The 27,867-nt window shown below is 40.7% G+C and overlaps 2 protein-coding genes across 2 annotated transcripts in view; one reads left to right on the top strand and one right to left on the bottom strand.

Annotated features, from left to right (window-relative positions):
- Nucleotides 1–2,930: 2,930 nt before the first annotated feature.
- On the bottom strand, nt 2,931–8,461 carry dhrs7cb (dehydrogenase/reductase (SDR family) member 7Cb). Its single transcript, XM_003438657.5, has 7 exons — nt 8,225–8,461; nt 6,901–7,057; nt 6,699–6,811; nt 5,710–5,920; nt 5,527–5,619; nt 4,943–5,104; nt 2,931–4,811 (listed from the first exon to the last, which is right to left on the bottom strand). Exons 2-7 carry the CDS (start codon nt 7,052–7,054, stop codon nt 4,603–4,605), a joined length of 942 nt encoding a protein of 313 aa, XP_003438705.1. The 5' UTR covers nt 7,055–7,057; nt 8,225–8,461; the 3' UTR covers nt 2,931–4,602.
- Nucleotides 8,462–8,858: 397 nt separating this feature from the next.
- LOC100711979 (myosin phosphatase Rho interacting protein) overlaps nt 8,859–27,867 on the top strand; it is a 44,508-nt gene continuing 25,499 nt past the window's right edge. The window contains 9 exon segments of the mRNA XM_005447936.3: nt 8,859–9,911; nt 15,954–16,031; nt 16,218–16,283; nt 25,639–25,790; nt 25,899–25,983; nt 26,079–26,250; nt 26,494–26,577; nt 26,580–26,675; nt 26,678–26,930. Coding sequence (XP_005447993.2) covers nt 9,789–9,911; nt 15,954–16,031; nt 16,218–16,283; nt 25,639–25,790; nt 25,899–25,983; nt 26,079–26,250; nt 26,494–26,577; nt 26,580–26,675; nt 26,678–26,930 — 1,109 coding nt within the window. The 5' untranslated portion in view covers nt 8,859–9,788.

The following is a 27,867-nucleotide window of genomic DNA, read 5'->3' as shown; positions in this document are numbered from 1 at the left end:
AAACTAGCAATTCATTAAGAGCTTTTTGTGCAGATGTGTGTTACACAAATTAATGTATGGCTGTCACACCTGGACTTACTCCATCATTTGTAAAGTTCATCATTAATGAAAGATTAAAACAATCCAAGTAAATGCAAAACTAAATAAAAAGCTAGTTGATTGTGGTGTCTGAGTCTTCTTTGTGCAGCTTTTAGTTTAGCTGAGGAAAACCTGTTCAGCATCTTGTAAATAATAATATTAAATTGATATTGAAAAGCATGCACGCTTCATGGTCATTTTTGACCTTTTTTTCTGTAATATGTCTTGTTTTGCATGTCACAGAGGAGAATACAAATATCCAGATGGACAAAGAAGACATTACAGTAATGCTCAATGGCGCAGTAAAATCTGCTATCATCCAATATTTTAGAGTAAGAGCCAGCCCCTCTGGTGTTGTATGTGGAAGCTTAGGGAATCATTACCATGGCCTCTACATAACCTTCATAAGTCAGGATAGTGTCAATAACCCGAGCTTTAAAAAATTGATAAGGGTGATCACCCCGCTCATGGAAAGAGCATTTCTGAGCAGCAGACGTCATTGTGAGGTGATTCTCATATATAAGTCATGCCTTGCATACAGGATGCATCGCTCTGAATATGGCTTCAGGACAATCATCCTCGCCATGTTGTTTGGGTCTTAACAACATATTGCTCACCCAGCGAGCCCAGACAGATGATTGAGAGAAACTATTAGGCTTAGATCATTCACAGATAGCCCCGTGCACCTTGATGCTTTTCCATTTGAGCAACCTTTAAGCAGAAATGAATGTGACAATTTTATGGCTGATATAATGCCGCGTGCTCACAGTCTTCCCAGGAAACTCTTGTTAAACAATTATTCATATGAAAGAGCTGGCCTCTTTTGCACTCAATGCAACATACATGACATATGTGACGTATGTTAATGTGTCTGATCCAAATGCCAATTTGGTGACTCCAGCTGAGTGCTTTAAAGAAATCTTTCCTGTGTGACATGTGGAAATGTGTCAGGGCTGCATTTATTCATGTGAACATTGAAGGGGCATTCCTGTCCGGAGGCCCCGGAGACAAAAAATGTGGAACTCCCCAGAGGAGAGTGACCTGGAGGACAGACTCACGCATACCAGCTGGACTCGGTGCACATATTCTCTCCCTTCCTCCCACACACACATTGCTTCGACCAGATCTGCTGGATTTACTCCTCATTAACGTCACGGTTGTAACAAGAAGAACTGGACATCCTGTATGACGTGTTGTCTCTGATATAATGTGCCAAATGTTCCAAGCACATGGGTGAATATTGATCCCAAAGCATTCTAGCAGCTCGTGTCTTGCAACCCTGAAGTGATGAGGGCAATAAATCCAAGAGCGGCATGTAATTAGACGTAAGACATCTGTGTAAACATCATGAAAAAGCTCTTTGTCTTGCAGCAGTTTTTACAGGGAATAACCAGTGTTATTAACAAACTGGAATTCATATGGTTTCTTGTTTTTTGTGGGAATTTTTTGTTTGGTTTTGTTTTTCTTATTTTCTATTGCACAGCAAAAGCAGTTGTTGCAACAGTAGATGAGAGGTGCCATAGTGAGAGGTGACGAAAAACAAAATCGAAGAAAAATAGGTCACAGCTTATGAATTTGTGTCTATTTATCATACATTATACATTTCATAAAGTCATAAATTGGCAGAGGGAGTTAATATTTCATCAGAATAAATGCTGGGGCGATTTTTCCCCTGGATAAAGACTATGAAAGGAGGATCATCGCCAGTCATGTGGTGGTGTCATAATAACTATGCGCTGCTGCCACCTGGAGGATGTACCGGGAAATACATTCCCAAAAGTTGATTCTATTTATCGGGATCGCTACGTCCAGATAAATAGAATCAACTTTTGGGGATTTACTTACTTGGATGGTTGAGCATGCATCAAGAAGGGAAATACATTCATTTATAGTTTGACTTTCGCATACATGTGCCCCCTTACGCATCTTTCTCATATAACGTAATGCTTCCATGATTCATAAGTTAATGTTATAGTTACTTATAAAAAACCATGTTGAAGGGGCCAGTAGTCAGATCACATGTGTATTTTCTCTAAGACGAATAGAATAGAATAGAATAGAATAGAATAGAATAGAACTTTATTAATACCTTGGGGTGGTTCCCTCAGGGAAATTATGATTCCAGGAGCACAACACCCTTTCACGTTAAATTCAAATAACAAAAACTACCAAGCAGGTACAAATAATTAGGAACAAAATAACAGTAATTTTAAAGATAATAGTTAAACAAAGACCAGGAATGAAAGTGTTTTATGTTCATTTTCATGCACTTTTCATTTTGCATAAATATAAAATTATTACATTATTCAGTTTTAGCTAAAGCAAAGTGATCAAATGACAGACTGAACTGAAGAACATATAAAGCTGCTCTTAAATTTACAGCTACTTTACATCCAACTATTACTCCATGTAAACCTGACCTGGACAGTGTGCAGAAGAACACAAAACATTACTTACCGTTAGTTTCTGGCAGGTCTGTGTATTGAATTTAGCATAATCGGCACTATGGGCTCGTGGGTCCAGGCCATTTCTATATATCATGCATCAAAAAGCAAAAGGTTCAGCTAACTGGCAATAATCATCATTAGACCCATATAATGCATTAATAACCCGCTCAGTTCTTTTTGGATACACATCTTTCTTGCAGCAACGCAGAGTCTCCCAGACTTGATTTGTAGCTAAAAACATGATAATATTTTACCAAAAAGTGTATGTCAGCTCCCATTTATTATTCCCAGTTCATTCACAACACAACAAGCAGAGAGATCGACATAGTAATAATTCAACTAAGTCCACTTGTATTGATAGCACCTCAAAAAAGAGAGAGAGGGAGAGAGAGAGAGAGAGAGATCTTGGGAGGAAAACAGTTTATTTAGACTCCCAACAAAGTGAATTCATTTCCTTTAGGAAATGGGAGGAGCACTGAATTAGGACCAAGTACCAGCCCTTCCATGAGAATACGGTCTGGTGGCATTTTCTAGAGATATATTAATGATCAGTGTAACCTGTTACCATGACTGCATGAAAAAGAAAAATAATAAAATAAAATATATGGTTATATGATGAAAATCACTTTACTCTTCTATCATTTCATGTGTGTGTAGCTCATGAACACCACCATCATGCATTATATTTTCTTATGGGAAAACTAATTTCTGGAGAAGGGCTTATCTGCTAATAGCATGACACAGCCAATGTACTGCAAGATACAAGACAGGAAACACAGTGAGCTTGCTATTTAATTAAGACTAATATTTATTGCAATTATTCCATTTTCTCTTGGTTTTGTAATCATCAAAAGCGCTTCCTGCTTGACTTGCACTTAATCAGATCCATTTCCCTGCAGGCATCAGTACAGTTTCACTCTAATCTAATGTATACATGAAATTTAATGTCTAAATTAAGAGGAATAAACAGGCAGGCAACATAAGATACGGTGAAAAAGCACAACCCATATAATTACAATAAATGAGGAACATTTGAGGTCATCCCAGGTCAGTGATTTGATTTGATATAATTTCGTTTTCATCACATGCTGTTGAGCAATGAAGACAAAGAGCAGGATGCTTGCTGGTGGAGATGCGAGAGAGCTTTTATCTTATCAAAAATCTGCTTGTTGGCTTTCTGATTAAATGCTATCATGTTAGCCTTTCAAGCTTTATGAGATTAATGGGTTCACACCTTGTTTCCTCTGCCACAAATGGGCAAAAACATCCTCTGTCTAAAAGCAACTATTATAAATTCATTCATTTAGAAATTCCTCTTTTTCAGCTGTCAACAGAAAGTTAAAAACAAAAACGGATAGAGGCGTTGTGTTGAGCATTATCATTTGAAACTGAAGGGGCTCGTAGTACTTTTGTGTAACCTTAGTTGTACCACTAGATGGTGCAGTAAGTTAATGTAGCCATTATTTACCCAGGTAAGGAATTAAAGTGGCAGCAAAAAAGATTACAAGTTAACTGCTTAGCTCCTATGGTATCATATTTAGTACAAGAGATTTTGTGAGTTTTTGAGACTTCTTCATCATCAGTATGATTCTCTCCCACCACACCACTCATCTGAAAAACTTAAACAATAAATTGCACAATACTTTTTTAAGCAATAAATTATGACAAAAAAATGTTGTATGTAGCAAATATGATACAAATTAAAACTTATATGTCAGGAGCTCCAATAAACACTCCATTTTCCCCCCAAAAAAGAGAGTTTTCTGGTAATTATTTTATGGTTCAGATTTTAAAAGGTTAAACAGCAGCACGTATCGCTATACAGCCACAGGTAAAACACTGCCCCCTGGTGATAGTCATTCATTTCTGCAGAGGGTAATTCCAAAAAGCACCTTTAAGGCCTCTATCATTGCATCTTAAGGTGCTTTACTGGTCATTATTAACTATCTGTTCAGCATTATTATTACAAACCCATCTGGAATCCTCAGGATATACATTTACTTAATTGGCATATCCAAAACAAATAAATCTCTAAGCTTTACTTCACATCTCTTTCTCTCACACACTAGCCTTTCTTCTACTGCATCTGCTCAGCCAACACTGAGTCTTTCACTCCAGCAGCCAGCACAGCGAAGAGGAAGGGGGGGAAGAGGGAGCGCAGATGGAGAGCCACCCTGGGGATGGGGTGGACCAGCAGAACCTCTTTCCTCTTCCTGTTCACGGTTTGCATGATTTCATTGGCCAGGACCGACGGGCGCACACCGTGGGTCAGCTGCCTGGCAATAACTGCGAGAGGACAGATTCATTTAGATTTGCCCATGCACCACAATAACAGGAACATTTCAGAAATCTGAACATGTATTCATTCCATGAACCATTCGGTCACCTTAATGCTTCATTGCTACTGTTTTACTCACATTCAGCGACAGGGTTTGGTTTGGGAACAGGTTCCTCTACTGGCGGCAGTTCAGAAGCATTGATGAAGGTATGACTGATGGTGCTGACAATTATTCCATACTCTTCCACTTCAGCTCGGAGACAGTCAAAGAAGGCCTGCGCCGCATGCTTAGACGCGGCATCTGACAGGTATGAACACAAACACGTATAATGATACACTCACAAAAGAAGTGTGGCAGGCACGGAAGAATTCCAAACATACCATACAGCATTTGTTTAATTGCTTTCTGTTTTGTCCCTAGACGTCCACACGTGTATTATATCATGCTGTGAAGGTGCTTTTCTACTACTGAACAGGCTGAATAGGCTGAATAGGCTTTCCACAGTCCATAGGTTGTACCTAGGTATACCTAACCATTAACTAGCAATTCCATGTATTTTTAAATAATTAGGATTAATCTTATTTAAGATTATTTAAAATGGAATCACATATATATAAAAAGTAAAAATGTATTTCTTGCAAATATGTTGCTCACTGCTCTTGTTTTTATTCAGTGCTAAGTGTACTTCTAAAGAGTTGCAGTGACCTTTGTCAGGAACTCACATGAACTTCTGAATGGAACAGCCAGTCTGCCCTGGATGCTGTTGACCAGTACGATGTGGCCTGATCGTCTTGAAATCATCATTGGAAGAACACCTGCCACATTTTTAAAAATATCATTCATAAGATGTTAATAATAACAAACTTAAAGAAATGCTACTGGATTTCTAAGAATGCCAACCCCACCTTTGGCTAGAGTGCTTGGGCCAAAGTAGTTAACATCCATGATATTTCTGTCCTGTTCCAAGGAGATACTCTGAACCGGTGCTTTAAGCTTCATACTGCTATTGCAGATCAGCACGTCCACACAACCATAACAATCGACCACCTCAGCAATCACGTCCTCCATACTGTCCATATCACTGAAGTCCAGAATTACCAACTTTGGGGCAAAGGTCTGTCAATAAACAAGGGTTAGTTTAGTTTGAACACCTGTGTAACTGATGGACAATTATGTTTAGATAGACTGAAGCTGTTTTCCTCCTGCTTGGAGGTTTAAAGGCTACTAAGCTAAACTAATCACAAGCTTCATATTAGCGTTAAGATTTTCTTTTAGCTCCATTTTCATTTGACAAAATTTAGTACTCTTTTCTTGACTTCATATCAAACTGAAAAGCATTAGAAAGAGGTTATGAGGGTTAACTGAGCTTTTTGAGTAATTCTGTCACCATTCTGTGTCTTCAAAGATCAAGAACATAATCCTTGATAAAAGAAAGTGCCAGTCAACAATAACTCCAAGGATAACAACCATAACTCTAAGCAGAAAAGTTTCAGCTTTATGTCATACATATACTAGATTTCATCCCATAAACATCCATGTGCTTGGGCCTGTACATAGAAGGCATGTGGTGGACTACTTGCTGTCTGACATGATATCCTGCTATTGTGTTCTCCAGAGGAAGTGGTGATCTGTGAGGTGGTGAGTGAGCAGGATTACGATAAAGACAAGGACAGAACCTGATATTCTGTTAATTAAGAAAACTGTAAAACTTGTGTGGTGTGGTGTCACATGTTAATTCCTGTCAGTTAGTTGGGGAATTTGTTCTGGTATAGTACGAGGAGGCTTTGCTGTGTGCTAAAGGTTGTCATTTTATTGCAAAAGCTTCCTTCACATACTAACAGACATTACTTTTACTGAAATAGCCATATTAAAAGTTAACTGATAAATTCCTCACCTCTCTGGGGTCAGCATCAGTTGTCAAAGAGTCATACAGAGACTCCAGCTTATCCCAGCCAGTCCCACAAAGGATCAGTCTGGCCCCACCCTTGTGGAAGAGACGGGCACACTCTGGGAAAAAAAAGAAGATTATGTTCATTAAATGTCGAGTTCAGATCAAAGTAAAATGAAATAATAAAAACAAAAATTGGATCCCTTACCGGTCCCCACCCCAGACACAGCATCAGTGATCACCACCACTTTGTTTCGTACTAAGGACTTGGACATGAAGTGCAAAATCTCATTGTAGATGTAGTACACCCCTGCTGCCACAACGATCAACAGGGGCAACACTATCACCGAGGGCAGGCCCATGTTCTGTAGCAGAGAAAACAGATGGGTCAGTGTGTGGAGAATACTCATAAAAACTATAATATAATATCGTATAATATGTAAGTAAATATGTAAGAAAAATTGTGTATGTTTCTGTTCTGTGTCCTGTGTACTGTTTGTTTGTATATGTGTCTTTTTGGCTGCTGTTACAACCAAATTTCCCCTTGTGGGACAATTAAAGGATTATTCTATTCTATTCTAATATATGGTATCAAAATATACCAAATGAATCTTTCTCATGTTAGGTGACTGTGATAACCAGTATACATAAACACTGAAAAAATAGTTAAAGCCTAACAGCATATCTGGAGTAACTAAGTGTAAAACCACATATGTTTTCTTTTCTCTTTATTTTATTTTATTTATTTATTTATTTTGCTGTTGTTATTTTACATATAAATATATAATATGTTAAATAGAAATTCTGTACATTTGTTAGAAGGTTAAATTTCTACCTTTAGACAGAGCTAAGCTTGCTGTTTCACCCTGCTTCCAGTCTTAGTACTAAGCTGAGATAATCAGCTGTTGATCCAACTTATAATTTTGCACACATGTGAGGGCGGTGTTAGCAATCTCTTCTAAACTGTAGCTGAAAAGCAGATCAGTATATACCCTATAATGAGAAATATCATTTGTACCTTCCCTATATTGAAAGAGAGTTTAAGACCAATATAGTTGGCATATTTGCTGTGAATGTGTTCTTCTGTTATAACTGTGTTAAGTGTCCTAGGGTAACAGATTGCATTTGGAGGCCTTGCTACACACTTGCCATGTAAAGTGAGTTTAAGGAGAACAGCTAAATATATTCTGGCCATGATGCCGCCACAGAATTTTCTTGCACTATGTCACCTCCAGGATAATGTCATAGGATACCCTAAGGGGGGCAGCCAGGGAGCCTCGCATTTATAATGTAATATAATTTATAAATAAATTAAATAACCTTACTTTCCCTGCTTTACTTGAGGAAAACACATTAAGGAAACCCCTAAGCCATATTAAAACTGATGATCCAGAGATCCAATTCCCAGCTTAGCCCCATGTTTGGACTGACACATGATTGGAGGTTAAGTCAGCTTGTGAAGTGCATAGCTATAGCAACCACACAACAGGCATGCACAAACCTATAATCTGTGTTATTATTGGTTCACTTACAGCGCTGACCAGGAGCTAATCCTTCAGCAAGACTGGCCGTTGATGTTTTCAGGGTTTAGTTAGGTAACAGAGGCCCTTCTCCTCCCTCAGTGTCCCTTGTCCATTCACACAGCTCTGTTCTCTGTGTGTCTGACCTGCTGCTGTCCACTGGAACCTACTGCTTATAATAGCCTCTGCTTCAGTCAGCCATTAATACACACATATGTGGTGCGCAGCATCTAAGGCATGTTTCCTTGTTGCCAGCCTGAGGGGATGGACGATAAGTGAGAGTGTGACTTGCACTTCGTCTTCAGAGAGTTTGCATTGTACTGCTGTTTCAAGGAAACACATTTTCCCCAAATTATATATTATTCTGTTGTCAGTTGTTTTTTTTAATAGGGGAAAACAAAAACATCTATCAATACATATTTTGAACTGTGTGTTGTTGTGTGAGCTGGCAAAATGTGTACACAATTTACACAAATCAAGAAAAGAATACAAGTTTTTTCCATCTGTTTTAAAGTGGTATTAATAGTGGTGTTAATTCTATTTTTAATAAAGGATCATATTTGACATTCAAAAACATAAGCATGACTATGCCTGCGCCCCCAAGTATGTATAACTAAAACATTTCATTAACTGTCTTCTTTCGGTGGGTGGCGGCAGTGAGCAGTTATCGCGAGAGCACGTAGAATTCCAGGAGGCTGTGTGTATTTGCGCTCTCTTCTGTGTTCTCCCCCTTGCTCCGTTGGGAAAGAAGAAAATAAACCCACTGCTGCTAACCAGGCTAGTTATGGAACCAAGCCCTAAGTACTCGTTTTGGCATCTGTGACTGCCCAAGAGGTGCTCGCCCTGCATACTGCGTTCCCACCTGGGGGGAAAGCACATGAAGCTTTTTGATTTTTTTGACCGACTCTTTTTCTTTAAAAAGTTGAATACGCCAGCAAGGGAAGGATTTCATTAGCTAGCCTATCTGTGTGCGAGCTAACTGGGCTAGCTTAGCAAGGAGCACTGGATGAACTTTGCATGGACTGAGTGCTGCGAACGGGATAGTAGCCTCCTGTCTGACTGTGAGCCGTCTTTTGTATTGAGTCTTTCATATGGGAGTGTGTTGTTACTTAAATGACACTGTTTTCCCGGAGCTCGAAGGCCATAACTGTGTACAAATGTTGCTTTTGCGGCTCACACCATCACGTTATTGATCTGGATACCCATTGGAAAGCTAACAGGATATTAGCTACCTTCTCGCCGCTACGCTTTGTGGTTGCAGGCCATGGACTGAAAGGCATTCATCACTGAAGGATGAGAAGGCTGGCTTGATGGCAGCTAATTATTTATTGGGAGGCAGCAATTGGATACAGCTAAAGCGATAAAAGAAGCTTTGAACGTCGTCCCAGAACTGTTAAACTCTTGGTTTGGTCTTCTTTTTTTTTTTTAACTTGACAATGCATCGGTGTGCTGGGGCTTTTTCCAAGTTAGGATAAGAAGAGACGCACAAGAAAACAGCGAGATTGCACCTTCTGCGTTTCCCCACGGAAATTATTCATTTTTAAAAAATATTATAATTATTAAGAGGTGAAATATAATGTCTACCGCTAAAGAAAATCCCTGTAGGAAATTCCAAGCAAACTTCTTCAACAAAAGTAAATGTCAGAACTGCTTCAAACCCCGGGAGCTGCACCTACTGACAGACCAGGATTTGACCCAGGTAAGAAAAAAAGATCAAAAGAGTCAATGATTTAAAGGCTTTTTATGTCGAAATTTGTAAAAAAATAAATAAATAAATAATAATAATTAAGAAGGGCTATTACTGCTCGCTAATAAGGCTGGCCGTGACAGGCTTGTTGCTATAAAGCTGTTATGTGTTATATTTAAACAACAAAAGGTTGGCACAGCCCTCTTGATGAGTCGAGCTGATTAACGATCACGTCAATAAAGAAACAATTTTTCTTGGCTTGTGATGCAACCAGTCTCCGAAAGACTTGCGAGACAGCATTGCAGTGTCTGCGTAGAGAAAGTCAAGGCGAAGTGTTTATTTTGGCTGAATCACAAGAACTCTTGTGATTTCTGTACTTCCTTAATATACAGACAGGTGAAAGCCTAAAAGGAAAGAAAACGATGGTATCCTGTGCGGGGCCATTTTGCAGTCATAGTTTAATGGTCACCTATCCGCGGGGCGCCAGGAGTCACTGAATAGATCTTTATTGTCACTGTTACAAGAACAAGAATGGTATGAGCATGAAAATGCTTCGTCATTTGTGCTATCTCGAGTACATCTCTGAAATGAAAAACTTAGGAAAACAAAGTGTTAGACAGCCATGACCTTTATCAAAAGACTAGTTGAAGGAATATGTATTGGAAAAATTGTGTTTGACCAGAGACTTGGAGAATCAGTGTCTACACTTGGACTGATACCTCTTTTCCACGGTGGTTGTGAGCAGTAGTGTTGCTCAGTTATTTCAAAAACCATAATCACAATTATTTTGATCAATGATTGTATTTTTTGACATTTACCGCCTTTGTGGTAAACATTAAAGTTCAATGAATGCTTGACTAAAAACATTTTTTTAATGCGATGACCTTAAACTTCAAGTACAGCCCAATTCAAATGAAAAGGAAGTAAGTTGAGAAAATAATTGGTTTATTTGCCCATTTAGCCAGTCTCACCAAGCCTTGGCTGCCTGCCGAGGGACTCTTGCCAATCATAAAAGCCAAAAAGAAGTAGTTTTGTCCTGACTACCTATATTTATAATCTCTGGAAATCGAAATCTCAATTTAACCAAATATTTGATCGATGGCTCAGCCTTAGCGAATAGCAAGTTCTGCATTTGTCACTTTCCAGGACCAGCTCGTATTTGGAAGTGTTTGAGAACTGATTGTTAGGTTTTGTTATAACAAGCTCTTCATTTTCACAAGAAGAGAATCATAGTGGACAGAACCGATCAGAAGCATTTGTCATTGATTTTTTTCTCTCTCTCTCTTTTTTTTCTGAGGTAGCCCTTTACTTTACCTTTAGTAGCTCCATCTTTGGGTCCAGTGTGGCAAACCCAATACCTAGATTAACGTCCTGTGGAAACCACAATAGAGTTCACACCACAGTTGAATAAAACTACAGAAATGACAAAAAATTAACAACAACAAAAAACAACTCCTATAGTCACTCTTTGCTTTTATGGTGCAGCTTCACAGCCCCACATGGCTATCATTGAATGGGATTGTGAAGCGAGGCTGCATTCAGTTGAGATCATGTCATGAGTTTTTTCAGTCCCTCACACTCAGATCAGTTTAGTCTCTGTTGTATCCTGTAATTGATCCCAGATGATGAGGCCCAGATGTGCCCGTGAACGTGGCTTAAGAGCCGTAACAGCAACGTCAGCATCTTCTTCTGTTGTGCGAGTGTGTGGGGGGCACGCACTTGTTTTCTTTTTTTAAAAAGAGTTTATTGGATGTTAACTCTTACACCCCCAAGTCTGGATGGATTGAGTAACGGTTACATCACTTCCTTTAATCTCCCTGTGACCTGGCCCGCACTCTCTCCCACAGCCCATATGACGGCACAGGAACCAGCGAGTCCTACTTCTCTAGCATTCTAGAAATCAGTCTTTGCTCATCTCTGTTGTCCCAGTCGCCCACAGGCTTTGGGAAATGTCTGTCAGCTATTCAAACAGTTTGCAGAGAGCTCAGTTACATTAGTAAATTTTGTGAGGATGCTATCTGGAGAGTCTTCAAACCAGTTAGCGCTCCGCACCAGACACCAGGTCATTACTGGCCTAAACCTGTGTTATGTAACACCATTTAATCAGTGTTAAACTTCTGAGTCTTGTTCAGCAGGTCCAAGATGAGGGTTAGGAGTTATAAAAATGTTCCCAGTGTTGAGACACTGATCCAGGCAGAGGCTGAGGGGATGAACTCAACAACCCAGAGAAAAGAAGGCTCCACTAAAGCTGCGTGATGCTGTTAAAACACCATGACGAGCTGATTTGGCTAAGTGAATTTCAGTCCTAAATTAAATAGAAGTTATTCAGAGCTCAAAGGCAGCTGAAGATTGCAGATTCAGCTTTGAAACATACAGCCCGCATTGAAAAGTTATGCAAAGGGAAGAGAGCCGAATGTCTGAGGGATAGTGTCCAGTATAAACAATCTCTCGGTTCAGCGCTGTTGGAATAAAAGGTGGGTTGGGGGAGGAGTTTGCCTCAAATTCTTTTGTTACAGTCGGCATGCACCAAAGGAGTTTGTGTGCCCCGACAAGGTCCCTGTCTTTTGTCACAGCATTCAATCTGTGACTTTGTGCTCGCAGACTGGAGCTGGCAGTCGCTTCCCATTGGAGAAAACTGATCGTGTTTTCAGGGAGCGTTGGTGGGAGGCAAGACAGTGATAGAGCATGCAGTCAGGCGAAGGTTTACACACACGTGGGAGACCCGGAGAAAGACGAGCTGGGATGTGTTGGGACTTGAGGAGTGGGAGCAGGAGTCACAGGGAGAGAGAGGAAGTGCGGGGTTGGGAAATAGAGTAGAGCTCCCCACCGGCAGCTGCTCAACATCCCACTATTTGAGCTTTTGAGCCAGTCCATAGGTTTAACACGTACCAAATGTTCCAACGCAGTTACTAACCGCAGGCTGCGCTACACGCCCAACGGGCTAGAGATCATATCCACGGTTCTGTGCCTGTCAGTTCTGTTCCAGTCTTTTGTGTGGAGGCTTTCACATGGGTCCCCTGGTGTCACACCCAGCTGCGTTTGTTTTTGTCACCAACAAGCTCGGACAGTGAAAACAGCACCCCCGCCTAAATAAACGTACTTCTCAGAGTAACAGTTAGGACTACCACTCGATTCCTCTATCTGCATTTCAGTTGGAGGAAACAATGCCTCAGTTCAAATTCAGCAAGATGTTTAGTGCTCTCTAAAGCTGCAGCAGCTTTTAGAGAACAGGATCGATCATTAGAGTATGATATTAATTTTGGTAGCTTACTTGGCATTCCTAAAAACCAGCCGCTGCAAACATTTCTCGAAATTAAGTCAGAGCAGACCACGAGATTTTCTAAACGATGACTGACAAAGTCCAATTGTCCTGTATTGCAAAGGATGGCATGTGGAGGGTGAGTTTGCTTAATCTTGATTCTGCTAGGCGAACTGGGATATTGAGGTACTTCCTGAATAAAAGTTATTGTAAAATGACAGTTCCTGGGTCTTTTGGTGGATAAACCATGATTTCCACCTGTGTCTCAGGCCAGGCTTAAGTTGACCTGTGCCAGGTATCAGCACCAGGAAAAAGTTAACATTTTTTAACAATGGCTACTGCCTTGTAAATTTTTACTTTTACTCGTCTTTAAATTATGCTGTTGCTGTGTTAAGAATGAAGCAAAAAAAAATAAAAATAAAGTGAATTGACTTTTTTCTTTTTGTTTTATTTAACTTGCTCCAGGCCATTGGACCAATGCAATATGTTGAGCCCTGAAAGTTACAAGCTTTAAGTAAATGTAAACTGCTGTTAGCTGTTAGCTGTCTCAATAACCTAAAAAGGACGCTCAAATGGATATAAAATGTTTTCTTTTCATCCATTTTTTTTTTTTATCCCTGTCGTCAGACTTTGTGGAGTTTGGAGTCCGTTTGTCCAGCTTTAGACTAAAATAAACTAACTAAAACTAGTTGGGAACCACCAATGCATCTCTCTTATGATTTTTTTTTTATTTATTTATTTTTTTCAATACCCTATCAGAGAAATCAGTACGACCATAATTATTGTGGTATGCAGTCAAGACCTTTTGCTTTGTTGAAATAAAACGTATATATTTTGTGTCTTCTGTGGGGAAGCAGTGCTTGAAGAAACATTTAGAGAGCTTTTTAACGATAACCCGTGTACCTTTGTGCAACAGCAATGTTGAAGCCAACATTCTGTCATCTGTTTCAGTGATTGCTCATTTTGCATGTCAGTTAAACTCATCACACAACACTGTGCAGTCAGTGATATAGTTATGTTTATGCTGCCAAGTGGCGGCACAATTATAGAAATGATTAAAGGTTTGTCCAGGAAGTACTTTTAGACAGCAGTTGTGAGCTGAGAACAGAATGAATAGTTGCACAGCAGGAAAAGATGTCAGCACCTCTGTTGTGTGTTAAAAGTAAGTGATCACAGAGACTCTAAAGCCTAAGTTAAGCTGGATTTACAGCTGTAGACGGCTACCACGTGGGTTTTATTTTGTAGGTGAGAGCTGGATTCCCTGTGTTGTCGCCAGTCCAAAGATAAACTTAAGTTCCTATTCTCATGTAGTATCTGGACAACCACTGCAGTCTGAGGAGGTACTGACAGGTACACGATGGGAGGCATGCTTAGTGACCATAGCTGTGCCTTAAACCCTCAATGCACTGCTACAAATGCAATGTTTACATTTTCCACATCCGTGTTGTTGCATGACAAGAATTTTGCGATCTCCTTGTGTACATGTCTGTATGCGCAAACAAATCAACGCTGTTCATGTGAATGATTAGAGCCACATTAGAAGTGTCTAACTGTATGAAAATCTGAGCTCTTGACCCCAGATTTGAACTGTATCACACCTACCCATGCTAAATATCCTTTATACTGGGTTCAGCCCACCAAAACTCCCCTAAGTGGCATGCCAAGGCAAGTTGAACTAGGCACGTATAGATTTATGGTAGGCATGCAGTGACATGGAGGAGAATTGGAATAACACTCTACTGGTTGGATGCATTTACTTTCCAGAAAAATCTTTTTAGGTTGGGTTTTATTGAAGAGGTGTGAGAGTGAGTGCTTGTATGCGAGATGCTTGTTAATGAATAACATTTAAAGCACAGAGACCGAGTGTGACGCAGAGTTTATGCTTGTCATTGCTGCACTTGAGCCAGCATTTATGATGTCACTTTTGGCCTGGAGTGTGGCGAACCAGAGATGGTCTTGGTCTGCTCTTCAACCAATCGATTGGTTGCAGGACGGAGGGGTGTAAGAGCCACACCTTTTCTCTGGATGAACTGAATCTGCTACAGTTCACGCTCCATGCCTTTTTAGCTAACATGAAAATAGTAATACACGTAGAAAGCTAATAGTTGCGGCATATTAAATCATTTTTACTTTTTGTACTGAAATCATAGTGGCAGACTCCGAGCCAACTAGAAGGAACCAAATTCTTCTGATGCTGTAGTTCTGAGGAATGCAGCTAGTGGTGTCATTGTGATATAATTTTGCTTATTTAATAGGGATAATCAGTTTAATGTTGTTCGCACCCAATATACACAATTGTAGCTGATGCGAATTCCCAACCCTTATCCTTAGTTGGGCTTAAATGATACACAAATAATTTTTTTCAGTATTCAAATACATAAAATGACAGATGATGAAGCTGGCTTCACGTCCAGCTTCATCTGAGTTTAGTTGTTGCTACTGGCAGACAAAAAACTGCGATCACATTTGGTGTTTATATGGAAGTTCTGTCCATCTTTTTCATTGAGGTACTTTTCAGTCAAACACGCCATCCGTCAGTTTGTCATATGGATCTCATCTACTGTGGTGACATGGGTGGAAAGAGGCACTGAAGCATGTCATCATATAGAGCTGATTACATCAAAAGACACGCAAAGCGGTTTTGTGTGTAAAATGCAATGCATGAAGAGAGGCAACATCCAAAAAGCACAAAAAACCTTCTCCTTCTCCTTCCCATCGCCTTTATTTCCCACTCTTTTCCAGCTTTAATGATTACCTTAATTGGTGTTTTTTTTACTTCCTCTTTCTTTTTACAGGCCAAACCTATTTATGGTGGATGGCTGTGTTTGGCCCCTGAAGGAACTGACTTTGACAATCCTATGCAGAGATCTCGGGTAAGGGCATTTGTTGTAGTCCTGCATGTTGCTCTATAAAATGTTGGTACAATGTACTGTATGGACATTAATGCTTGCATACCTACCTCCAGTTACCAGAAATGCCCTGTAACAGGAGTACTGAGTATGATGCCTCTAAGTCAATAAAATTGAGGGTAGCTACTAATACCTAATTTCTTCTCACAGAAATGGCAACGGAGATTTTTTGTGCTGTACGAACATGGCTGTCTGCGCTTTGCCCTGGACGAATCGGTGAGTAAAGGATGTTTTTTGCTGCTTACGCATTACATTCTGTATGGGCGTGGAAGCCAGGCTGTGAAGGTGAAGATCAAAATTTTCTAAATCTTAAAGTTCAGGGCACAGCAGGTGTCCATGTCTGTGTGTTGCAGTTGTACAGTTTAGGGGTAGTGCTATTTCTTGGTATGTGTGATTCCTACTTCAAAAGACACTGAAAAAGTCAGCTTGCTGTGACCGAGGCTTGTGGTGCAGGGCTTTGCTGGTGAATCGGTTTACACTGAGTTTCACTCAACCCATCAGGGCTTTCACTAACACTGTCACTCCCTTTCTTTAGAGGAGCATTTCCTACAATAACTGTTGATCTTACTTGATTATACTCTTGTGTGATGTCTATACAGATGTTTTGGAAACTGCTCATTAAGGCTTTGCAATATGGTTAAAAACAACCCTCCTATATCAGTATACTTAAGAGAAATGTGACATTTAACATGATTATATGTCAGGACATAAAAAAGTTTAGAAAAGCTGGCGTGAGTTATGTAAAAAGTGGTGCAGATGTGAAGGTGATGTGCTAGCTGGAAGATGACTTTGTTGTCATTTGTTGTGAGAAGTAAATGACACTGTCTCTGCTGCAACTGTGTGGGAAGCTGTGGCTGGCAACAGTGATTATGTTACTGAAATCAACCATAAACTGTCTAGACAGACCCGAGATTCAGTATAACAGTTATTCAGATGTTGTGCACAGTGTTTGATGCCACAGTAAATGAAAAACTGTGCTTCTCCTCTGCTAAGCAGCTACAAGACTGGCTAAAATAAAGGCACTTGAGCCAAATTTGGTATCGTGTTTGTCAGTTTACCTGGGTATTTGGTTGCACAGTGTAAAAGATTTTGGGGTATGCAACCTGACCAGGTTAACAGTATGCGTAAGGTGAAAAGTTGGCTTGAACAGGATAGAGAGTAAGAGTGGAGTTCGTGTTGATGAGGAAACAGGTGGGGGGGGAAAGCAGCATGAAAGCACAGATAGTAGCTGTGAGGGAATGTTTTTAAAACTGTTTTCCCTCACTAAGTTAAAAAAAAAAAACTTTGTTTTTTTACTTAGAAACTTGGAGGAATTATATATATATATATATTATAATGTGCATACATCAAACATAAGCTACCCACAGACCAGCTGATTTTAACACAGCTGCAAAGGCAGCTTGTTATTGGTTAGCAATTGAGAAATGTTAAAGCATTTCAAGCACATCCAGTGTAAGGAATATGATCTTTTTTCTTTTTAAACGTTTTATAAAATAAGAATGTAACTTATCCACTAGACAGCTAAATGTTTCTGTCCTCACTGGTTGAAAATACTACTCCGTTAAACTGCCTATTAGTTGTTCTTTAATATGCAAGGCGAGTTTGTTTTTTGGGATTTTTGGGTGTTACGCAGCCACGGCCAGTAAGCAAAGTGGAAAAAAGACTGAAACGATTGTATAAAGGCTGTGTTAGAATAAACTGAGTTCTAGTCATTTAACTGGAACAATGGAAAAATTGTAAATGATTCTTAAATAAGCAATCAATATTTGTATGGACGATTTTTCACTTCATCCAGTAAAATGTGCTCAGTTTAGACCCCATACCTGCTTGTGTGTATATAATGACTTTGATGCATGTTGTGGATAAAGCATGCAGCTAGTGAGCACTTCATATGTTTTGTTGCTGCTTCGTCAAAAGTAATGCAGCTACTAAAATCATGTGATGTGGCTTAATGATTTCTGACTCACACATTTCCAATTTTAGATGTTCTCCTAGGAATTTTGCTTGCTTCTGCTGTGCTGGAGAAACATTTAGAGTATTTTATTGTTTGTAGCGTGTTCTCAGTTCTGTCTGGGAATGTGATCTTGATACTGAAGGTTGATTAAAAACACTTAGCAGTGCTGAGAATCTCCAACCGCACTAGAAACTTCCCTCACTAGTTCATGGAGGAGCGAATAGAACTGAATCAGTTCATTGAAATATGTAAAGGTGTGTGTTTAATGTTGTGGAGACTTTGAGTTAAACATTGGAGAGTTGAACCGAATGCACTGAAAGTTGAAGAGAGTAAAAGGCTGGGAAGTCTCTCCTGCCCGCTCTGATTCTGCGCCTGGTGCTAGTGTAGCGCCAGGGGAATGCGACACGGGTGACCAAACCCATACCAGCCGATCAGGCTGGAGATTAGGCTGCTTGTGAGTAAACACTGGGGGCCGCACACTACCAACCAGCCTGCCGGAAACACAGAGGGTGACTTTCTCATGTATCCTGTAGAAATCAAAGGTCACACGAGTGTTTACCTTTACCTTTCATCTTTCTTTTTGTGAGTGAGCAGGACAGTGAGGGGGAGGGAGATGAGCTGACTGTACATCAACACATGGTGAATCTCTTTTCTGTTGCCAGTGATGACAATGGGAGGAAATGTGGTGTTTGTGACCGTGCGTGTGCACGTTTCCACTGTGTAATGTGTTTCCAGCGACACCCAGGCTGGTGTGCAGTTGTTTTCCTCTCATTGTAACAGTGATTCCAAAACTGTCTGCCTCATTGTCTTTTGGTCTTTTCATCTGCTCCACAAGGCAGGAAAAGTGGGTCAGGGAAGTGGCCGCTCTGTGCTCTAGACCCCTGAAGATAGGAACTCTCCAAGCCCTCGGAGCTTATGACAACCGTTACTGTTTTCAAACTCATCAGGCTCATCGTTGTTTACAGAGTGGCTCGAGCCATCAATAGAGGGTTGAAATGATGTGATTGAGGTTGACATTTGTTCCTGTTTCTCTGACTTTCTCTGGCTTTGTTGTATCAGAGATTTAGATGAGTCACTCCTACTCGCTCTTTGTCTTTAACTGTTTTGATGGCATTCTCTCCACTTTTATTGCCGCATGAAGGAAAACAGACACATTTAGACCCTTATTTAATATCTTTGCTATCAAGATGCTTCAGAAGGGTTCAGTGTTTGTTTCTCTTTACTGACTAAGACTAAAACAATAGTTTTAATTATAATTATGGTTCACACTCATTCAGTCAGGTGGAGATGCTGTATAACGTTTTACATTTTGTAAAACTATTTACCAATAATTTGCACTGTGTAGTCACAGGGTACTATATGGCATTCTTGACTATAAATAATACTTTCTAAACTGTAGACCACTTGTTGCACTTGAGCAGCAGAATGCTAGCCCTTCCTCTTCTTTATTCTTCTGTGTGAATGTGTGTGTGAATGGGTGGATGACTGGTTGTGTAAAAGCGCTTTGGGGTCCTTAGGACTAGAAAAGCGCTATACAAATACAGGCCATTTACCATTTACCATTCCTTATTGCTGCTTCTCTGCTGAACAGACAAGACAGATTTTTGACACACACTTGCAAAGCCAAGGCAAATGTATTTATAAAGCACTTCAAACAGCAGCCACTAGCCAAAGTGCTGAACATGTGCACGGACGAAGTCCTTAAAGACTATAGAATCCAGCGCTGTCTCTCTCCGTCACTGTAGAGCTCAGCAGTATGACTTGAAAGGCACTCTGTAGTTTTCTGCAGTTCAAAATAATCCTTGGAATTGCCACAGTTCAGCAAATGTCTGAAACAAGCTGTTTAGTTGGGAAGGACAAGTAAACATTTGGAGTGACTGGAAACCTGACAGAAATCCTACCACATGCTGGTAAAATTTTTAAAAAGAACAAAAAACAAGACCACGCAGAGTGAAACTCACCCAAAGGGCAAAGGATAGACTGACCTTTGATGTTTTGTTTTTAGTACAATATGATGACATCCTGTTATGCTGTCATTATAATGTCGTAGAGCTTAAAGTGTGCTCACCATGCCCTTTCGTATGATATATTACTCAATATGGTTTCTTGAAATTTTTTTCAAGGTGAACTTTGGGCGCTAACAATGAAGGTCAAGGTCAAATGCTAAGCCAACCTAGGTATTCATGTCCTCCAAGGCCTAGTATATTATCTCTTAAGGTTGTACTGTTTTTTTTTCACATTTTGTGTGACCTTGACCCACTGTTCACACAGATAAAATCAGGTCTAGCTGTTATTGGCATCTACCGTCACACAAAATTTGAAAGCGATATCTAGAAAACTGCGGACACTAGACTGCTAGCACTACATACTCCTTCTCTTCAAGGGCAAAATAATAATAACTAGTGTTAATTAATTTAGACAAGAATTAGTAACAAAATATATAGTTTCTTAATCTTCTGGCTATTTTAATATTCAAAAGTCATGCTCTGCTCGACCGTTTAGTTCCTCTTGCTTTACGGACACCCACATTTAAGCAAGCTTTCTTCTGATTGGCTTCTCCACACAAACATAAACAATAGGTAACACATATAGCTGGGGTTTCTGTGCTCACTGCCAGAACTGTGTGTTGGAGACGACCACTAAGAGTATCCCCTTTCACTGAAATCTCAGGGATTAAAAGGATTAATTGGACTTAACGCTTTGGCTGCATTTAATTATGAGCATCTGCCACTGGAAGAGTGTATATACTGTATATAAGATAAAATAAGAGGGAAAACGATCGGTTTCCTTGAATCCCAAGATCGTTTAACTTGGAGCAATGACGTCGTCTGATATTCTTCGCCATCTAGGCAGCAGTCTATCTGAAGCAGTAGACCCTTAAAGCTGAACTATTTTCTCCATGAAAAGAGGGAAAGATGCTTTTCTGTCTAATGCAGCATTCCTCCTTTAATGCCCTTATTTGGTGAACTGCAGTGTACTTGCAGCTCCGGGACCATACAGAGAAAGAAAAAAGGAGCACTAGCCCCTAAAAAAAAAAAAAAGAAAAGGGGAAAAAAAACCCACAGAGGAAACGTCAGATATGCCCCAGACCCAGACATTCCTCACACACAGCCTGCCACAGTAAGCACCCTGCTCCACTGATGCTGGCCCATCATAATGCTTCCCATACTTGAACGTCACTCTTAAACAAGTAAATGAATGGAAAGTGAGACATTTTTCACGAAGATCTAACACAGAGTGGGACCACCCTGAAAGGTTTTAGGTTAAAAGGTCAATGACCATGAGAACACGCTGAAGAAGGGGTCGGGAGGTGACCGCTTTAATCCAGAGCTGCTTCTGTTTTACATCATGTTTTAGAAAGGGAAGCAGTGGGATTTCTGTCACTAGTGCTGTTAGAATAACCCACTCTAGCACATCTCAATCAGTTCATGGTTGTTTTAACGTTGTTTAGGCTTCTCTGTGTTAAAGGTTTTGATGGAGGGGAACTGTATCGAGGAACAAGCAGCACATAAAACAGCAGTCTCTCCAGAGCCTGCTGTGGCGGATTTGCCTTTGGCTCTGCCTGTAAAAAGCCTCCTGGAGGATTTATCATTTATGGAGTGGGTGTACTCCACTCAATTCTAAAGCTGGCCCACTTATTTTTTCATGCCGTTTTAACAGTTTTCTGAAAAGTTTACTGTTGGGCTGGGGCTGTAACATAAAATGTTTTTTTAAATACAGATTTTACCTAAAAGACGCGTCCATTTTCTTAGCATGAAGCATTTTAATTGTCAGTCTCGTGTGGGCCGTATTGTTTGAGTGCAGTTTTCTCTCAGTGTTGTTGTTTCTTGTGTCGTGTCAGCCAGAGATCTCGAGAGGACTGTATGTGAAAGTCGTTTCTTTTAATAATACCCCATAGCCAAGCTAAAATTAGTCACCACATGGAAGACAGACACAATTGGAGGATATGGAATTGGCCCGGTTTTGTAAAAATCAAACCCAGGACAATTCATTTGTGTTTGAATAGTAGCCTTGGCAGATACATCTCCTTTGTTTTGGTGCCAGTAGCAGAGGGCAGTTTCTAAGCAACAAGTTGCCTTTATATGCTGTCAGCATCAGCTGGACTGCAGTAGTTCATGCTCCACCTAGCTCCACCTAGCAGCAACAAAATACAGTAAAGCCACCTTCAGGCACTGTGAACAGCGAAATCAATCTTACTTACTGGATCAAACACCAGTAAATATATTACAAGAAATCCAGTTTTAACAAGTTTGCTTCTCCTAAAAGTTCACATGCTGAACACATTAAAAATAGTAAGGCTGCTGAGGTCTTTGTTCAATAAAATATTTTACAGTCAGCATTTTGGTTGCATAGGAAAACAGTAAGGCCACTGTATTTCAGAATTTTCAAGGGATTTTCTAGCGGGCAGGAAAACCTTCAGGAGTCATCGTCTAATTTTGGGTTTGACCCTCTTAAGGTGGACATGAAACACTAAACATATAAAGGCTAATTTACATCATCATCAGCTCTGTCTGTGAAGCTGGATTTAAGAAATAAGTGCTTAATGTTAAAGTTTCAAAAACATGTTTAGCGCCATCTTCTGTCAGTACTGTCATGTGGTTTGGTTGCAGCTAATAGACTTACATTAGCTTATGTTAGCTAACCAGTGAAAGAATCGATAACTGAGGGGAAAATAAGGAGACTATAACTAAAAATCACTTTTGCGCCCCAGGCTGCAGCATTGAGTTTTATGTTAAAGCTGAGGATATACTGTCCACTTTCACTGTCTGTCTCTTTAGCAGTAAGTGGCTCTATGTTTTTCGGCTAGCTGCACTCAAATGGAAAAATCCAGCTGTTATCTGTAATGTTCGGGTTTGTAAAGCACTTTATGAATGAGGCCTGTATGGAGGAGACCCTGTTTGAATCACCAGACCGACAAGCTAGAGTTCACGCTCCAGCTTTACTTCACCAGGCCAGCAAAGCAGATCTTCGCATGATGCAGTCAGCGCTATTTTATAAAATATTCTCTTTTTTCCCTAATACAACACAAAGTTTACTGCATAACAGGTTACTACATGCATATCACACCAACAACTCACTAACTTCTCATATGAAGTACTCCGTCACACACAACAAACATTTTTTTCCTGCAGACATGCTGCTGATGAGATTCCTGGTCATGCTTCGGCAAGAAACATAGTTATGTTTGCGGTGTGGTGTACTTATGTATGTAGTAAACAGTTTGGATGTGCTTGGGCAAAGAGAGATTATTTTATTGCATAAAATAGTGCTGATTGAGGCTGGATCCAACAGAGGGTCGGATCCAGTAGTTTTTCTTGCTAAATTCCTAAATTTTATAACATTAAAATATAGCAGAGATGCAGGCTGATTGGCCTCAGCTACTAGACTGTGGCCTAGTTACTATTGTGTGTGTGGGTGGAGCATTTTTTTTATGTGTCATTCCTTCATTCAGATCATTAAAATCAGGTGTTCGAATCACTTTAATGGCCACAGGTGTATAGGACGAGTATGAAACTCAGTGACCTGGCAGTATAAAGGCCATAAATGTCAATAATTACATGCTGAATGAGTAAAAATTTTCAAACTGAGAGACATTACATTTATGTGCTTCTTGTGTTGTGCTGCACCAGAAAGACCATGTTCTTTTTGGTGCAGACCCACAAGTCTCCACCCATCAAAGGGACAATATTTCCGTTCCTCAGCCTTAAAGCAGAGATAAGACCGTCATTCTTAAAACTGCTGTTGTTGTTTTGTGGACATGGTACTCATTTTTCTATTTTTAGTTCATAAAAATTGACAGCACAGTGTCACGGTGGCTAGCACTGTTGCTTCACAGCAAGTAGGTGCCGAGTTCAATTCCACCATCAGGCCGGGGTCTTTCTGTGCGGAGTTTGCATGTCCAAAGACATACTGTTAGTGGAGATAGGTTAATTGGAAACACTTAATTGTCCATAGGTGCGAATGCGGGAGTGAATGTGCGCGCGAATGGTTGCCTCTCTCTCTCTGTGTTAGCCCTGTGACAGACTGGCGACCTGTCCAGGGAATACCCTGCCTCTCACCCTAAGACAGCTGGGATAGGCTCCAGAACCCCCCGCGACCCTGAAAAAGGATAAGCAGAAGCAAATGGATGGATAGAGAGTTCTTAAAGTCCTAAAATTGATTTTATAAGGTGTGCAGCAGCCCTGAAAGTTGTTGCTCAATAGTCATTTAAAAACCTTTTTAGGTTATTCTGCTCTCCCATCGGCCACTCATTAATCTGCAGTTTTTTCTGAATTAATCAATAAATCATTTGATGAACATAAATCCAGAAAAAACAGAAAAGTGACTATGAAACTATAAAAACAGTTGCTGGTTAGTTTTTGTCTAACTGATTAAGGAAACAACACATTAGTTGGAGCTCTAAATCTGCCCCACATAGATGGTGGTGCAGAAAGGACCACACAAAAGGACTTTTTGGTTTCCTGAGCTTAGCTGTTTGTTTCGTAGAAAAGTTGAGTCAGAAAGGACTAATGCTGAGAAGAGATTACTAGAGTGCACCGACAGAATTGTTTTCCACTTCTTAAAGCGCTGCTGGGGTTCAGCTTCTCTGATCACAGCAAATATCATTCGATTTATTAATGTGGCATTAGTCTTGCAACCCTGTGGACTTCCACATAGTTGTCAGCCATTTGGTCATTATTTTCACACATAATCATTTTTCTTTCTATTGGAGGAAATTCTTCCACAGCGTCTCAGTTCTGAGGTACGACGCCATGTAATTGCCATATTTGGCAGCCCCTAGGGCTTTACAGACAGATCTTAATAAAGCTGGATCTGTGTTCAGTGGCCTTAAAAGGAGCTGGAAAAAGACCCAGCACCTGTTTTACATCTGTAGCAGGCACAGTGCAGCAAAGGCTGATAACAGAGCGGCAGGATTCTGACAAGACACGGAGAAGGTCGGAGAGGAAGTTTGGGGGTTTTCTCGACATTAACGAGACAATACAGGTTCAAATGGCAGTCGGACCACACAAAACATACAGGGAAGTGATGTCAGAGCTTTGACTGTGGTTTGTGTTTTGTGGATCAACCATGACACTGAAAACTATCAGTCTCTCCATGCTACAAACAGCTCTGTTCTTCACTGAGCATGCTGTTACCTTCACTTTTCACTCAGTGTGCTATAACTGCTCAACTCGTTACCATGGTGACGTGGTGATAAGAGCCGAGGGTTCGTACAGTATGACAGAGATCTGAAGCATGTTTTCCTTTGGAACGTGATATGAGCATTTAGCTTGGCAGCCACACAACACATTTGTTCTCTCTCTTTTTTAAAATGAACAGGTCTTAATAAGGTCTCTAACCTAAGACTTCCCTTCGCTTAGCTATGTGACGCATAAGCATCTAAGCAAATATGGAGGCTAATTTGTGCTGAGTACCATACATGCATGTTAAACATAATGATTGGCCATGAGGGAGATTTCCATGATGGAGATAGTAGAGATCTTTCACAAGTCACATGCAAAAAAAGTAAAACAGTTACCCATATCATATAGTGAAAACTGAATACATCCACAGTGTATAAATATCCAAATATTTGGATGCATCTCTGCTCATTTTTTCATATTGTGTCTTTTCTAGCCAAGCACGCTCCCTCAGGGCACAGTCAACATGAACCTCTGTACAGATGTCATTGATGCAGAGCCCAAGACGGGCCAGAAGAACTCACTGTGCATCATCACACCCGACCAGGAGTACTACATCAGAGGAGAGAATAAGGAAATCATCAATGGGTAATTTGTCCAGATATGATTACTGATGGGTTGTCACAGGGTTGGATGCTGATGTCTGATATTCAGAAATCTTTGTGCATGTGTGTTTGTGCACGCTCGCACCTGCAGGTGGAGTGAACAGCTGATTGTCTACCCCCGAACCAACAAACAGAACCAGAAGAAGAAACGCAAAGTTGAGCCTGCCACCTCCCAGGTAATCCTCCTCACAACACAAACATTCAAAGGTCAGGATCATGCGCCACCTTCTTTAGGCTTTCATTTTTGACTTCATTGTGCGTTCACATCCAGGAGCCGGGCCCAGCCAAGGTAGCAGTAACTGGGTCTGGTATCCCAGAAGCAGAAAAAGTTCCAGATTCAAGCTCCATCATCTGGCAGGAAGAACTGAACCAGAGGGAGGCTGAAGGGGCTGCAGTCTGGACTGCTGCTGAGCTACCTTCAGGCTCACCACTGCCCCCTGCAGGTAAGGAGGAATAACACATTATAGATTAGATCAAAGATGATATTCAAAAAGGATGTAACCAAGTGAAAAAGACACCACATTTAAGTTTTTCATTAGGATTTACCCAGCCAGTTATTTTCTAGATAATGGTTTGTTTATTATTGAACAAAAACATTCAAACGAACAAAAAAGTCAAACGTATTCAATTAATTTTGTTTTAAATAAATATATGGCATCATGGCATCCTCTGTTCCTCATCTGTAGGGGACTCTGCGGCCCAGGCTTCTGATGCAGGCTCAGTGAACGGTGATGAAGTGGACCGGGGCGGCCTGCCGTTACACGGCTCCACCCCCAGCCTCCCAGCGACCTGCTGTCCCCGACCGGCTCCTGCTCCAGCCTGGGAGGCATTCCGCGCTGCCTCTCTCCAGCTCCCAGTGACCCCTTCCCTCTGGCAGCTCCCTGCTCTCCAACGGCTCTCACATCAGCGGCTCGGTCAGCTCTCTCGACTCGGATGCCAGCGGCAGCACGGTGACGAGCACAGACAGCCACCCGGCCACCCAGAGGAGCGGTCACTCCTACAGCCACCACGACACACCGCGGTCTCGGCGGTTGGAGGCCGAGGCTAGAAAGGCCGAGAAGAGGAGCCGGTTCAGGAGCCCAGACAGGCAGGAGAGAGAGGCCGTCTTCAGCCCCGAGAGGAGGTCAGTGTTCACTGACTTCTAAACTTGCTCTTATGTTATGCAAATCATCCAGCAAAACAGCAACAATGGAAGCATTTAGAAGCTGAGCTGTTTTCATTTTACATTAACGATAATCTGATTTCACAGATATTTACAAGACGTCTCTCTTTGTATGCAACCACCTGTCAATGCAATCTGGCTGATTTTTAAAAAACGTGATGTCACAAATTCAGTCAGACTGATCAGTGGAAATGGTGAATTGTGCAGACTTGTACAGTTATTGTGCCGTCTTTTGGATCCATCTTGTCTCATCTTCCCAATATCTCAGAAAATAAATGACACTACCTCTTCTAAGTCTTAGTTACGGTCGATAGCCAGCCACTCCTGACTGTCAGTAAAGCTCTCTGGGAGTTGATCACAATTAGATTAAGTCACTCGGTGTTGTCATTTGTCCACAGACATTTAAATATATGACACAAGCTATGAGCTCTAGCTCTGTGTTAGTTGTATTTTTTGTGCTCAGATGGATTTGATTGAAAAAAGTACTACATATGAGCATGCAGGTAGCATGTTGATAAGCAAAGGTGATAAGATCCTGCTCTGAACTGGTAGTTTAATCAGCATCTGATTAAACCTGATGAACCAGGTCAGTGGAATGCTTTCTCAGAATCTCAGCTCTCTGGGTTATATTGGATAGGATCAGTATTTCACCCGTGTTTTTATGGGAAAATGTGTTCCTTAACAATTGCCCCTGCCTTTCAACTTTTTCCTCCTTTTAAAAAAGTCATCAGTGTCTATGAGCGCACAGTGCAGATTTTGTACTTTCCGTTCAGCAATCTGACTCTCCACCACTGGTTATGTTTGTGAAAGGTCTCTCTCGCACACACAGACACCAGTGAGGGCAACACTTCAAACAAACCTAGTAGGCGAGGTTGTTAGAGGGGTAGCGGGGTCATCT

This window comes from Oreochromis niloticus, linkage group LG8 (genome assembly GCF_001858045.2).
Source record: "Oreochromis niloticus isolate F11D_XX linkage group LG8, O_niloticus_UMD_NMBU, whole genome shotgun sequence".
Lineage (NCBI taxonomy): Eukaryota > Metazoa > Chordata > Actinopteri > Cichliformes > Cichlidae > Oreochromis > Oreochromis niloticus.
The sequence above is the reverse complement of the archived record's forward strand: the minus strand, read 5'-3'. Positions and strand labels throughout refer to the sequence as shown.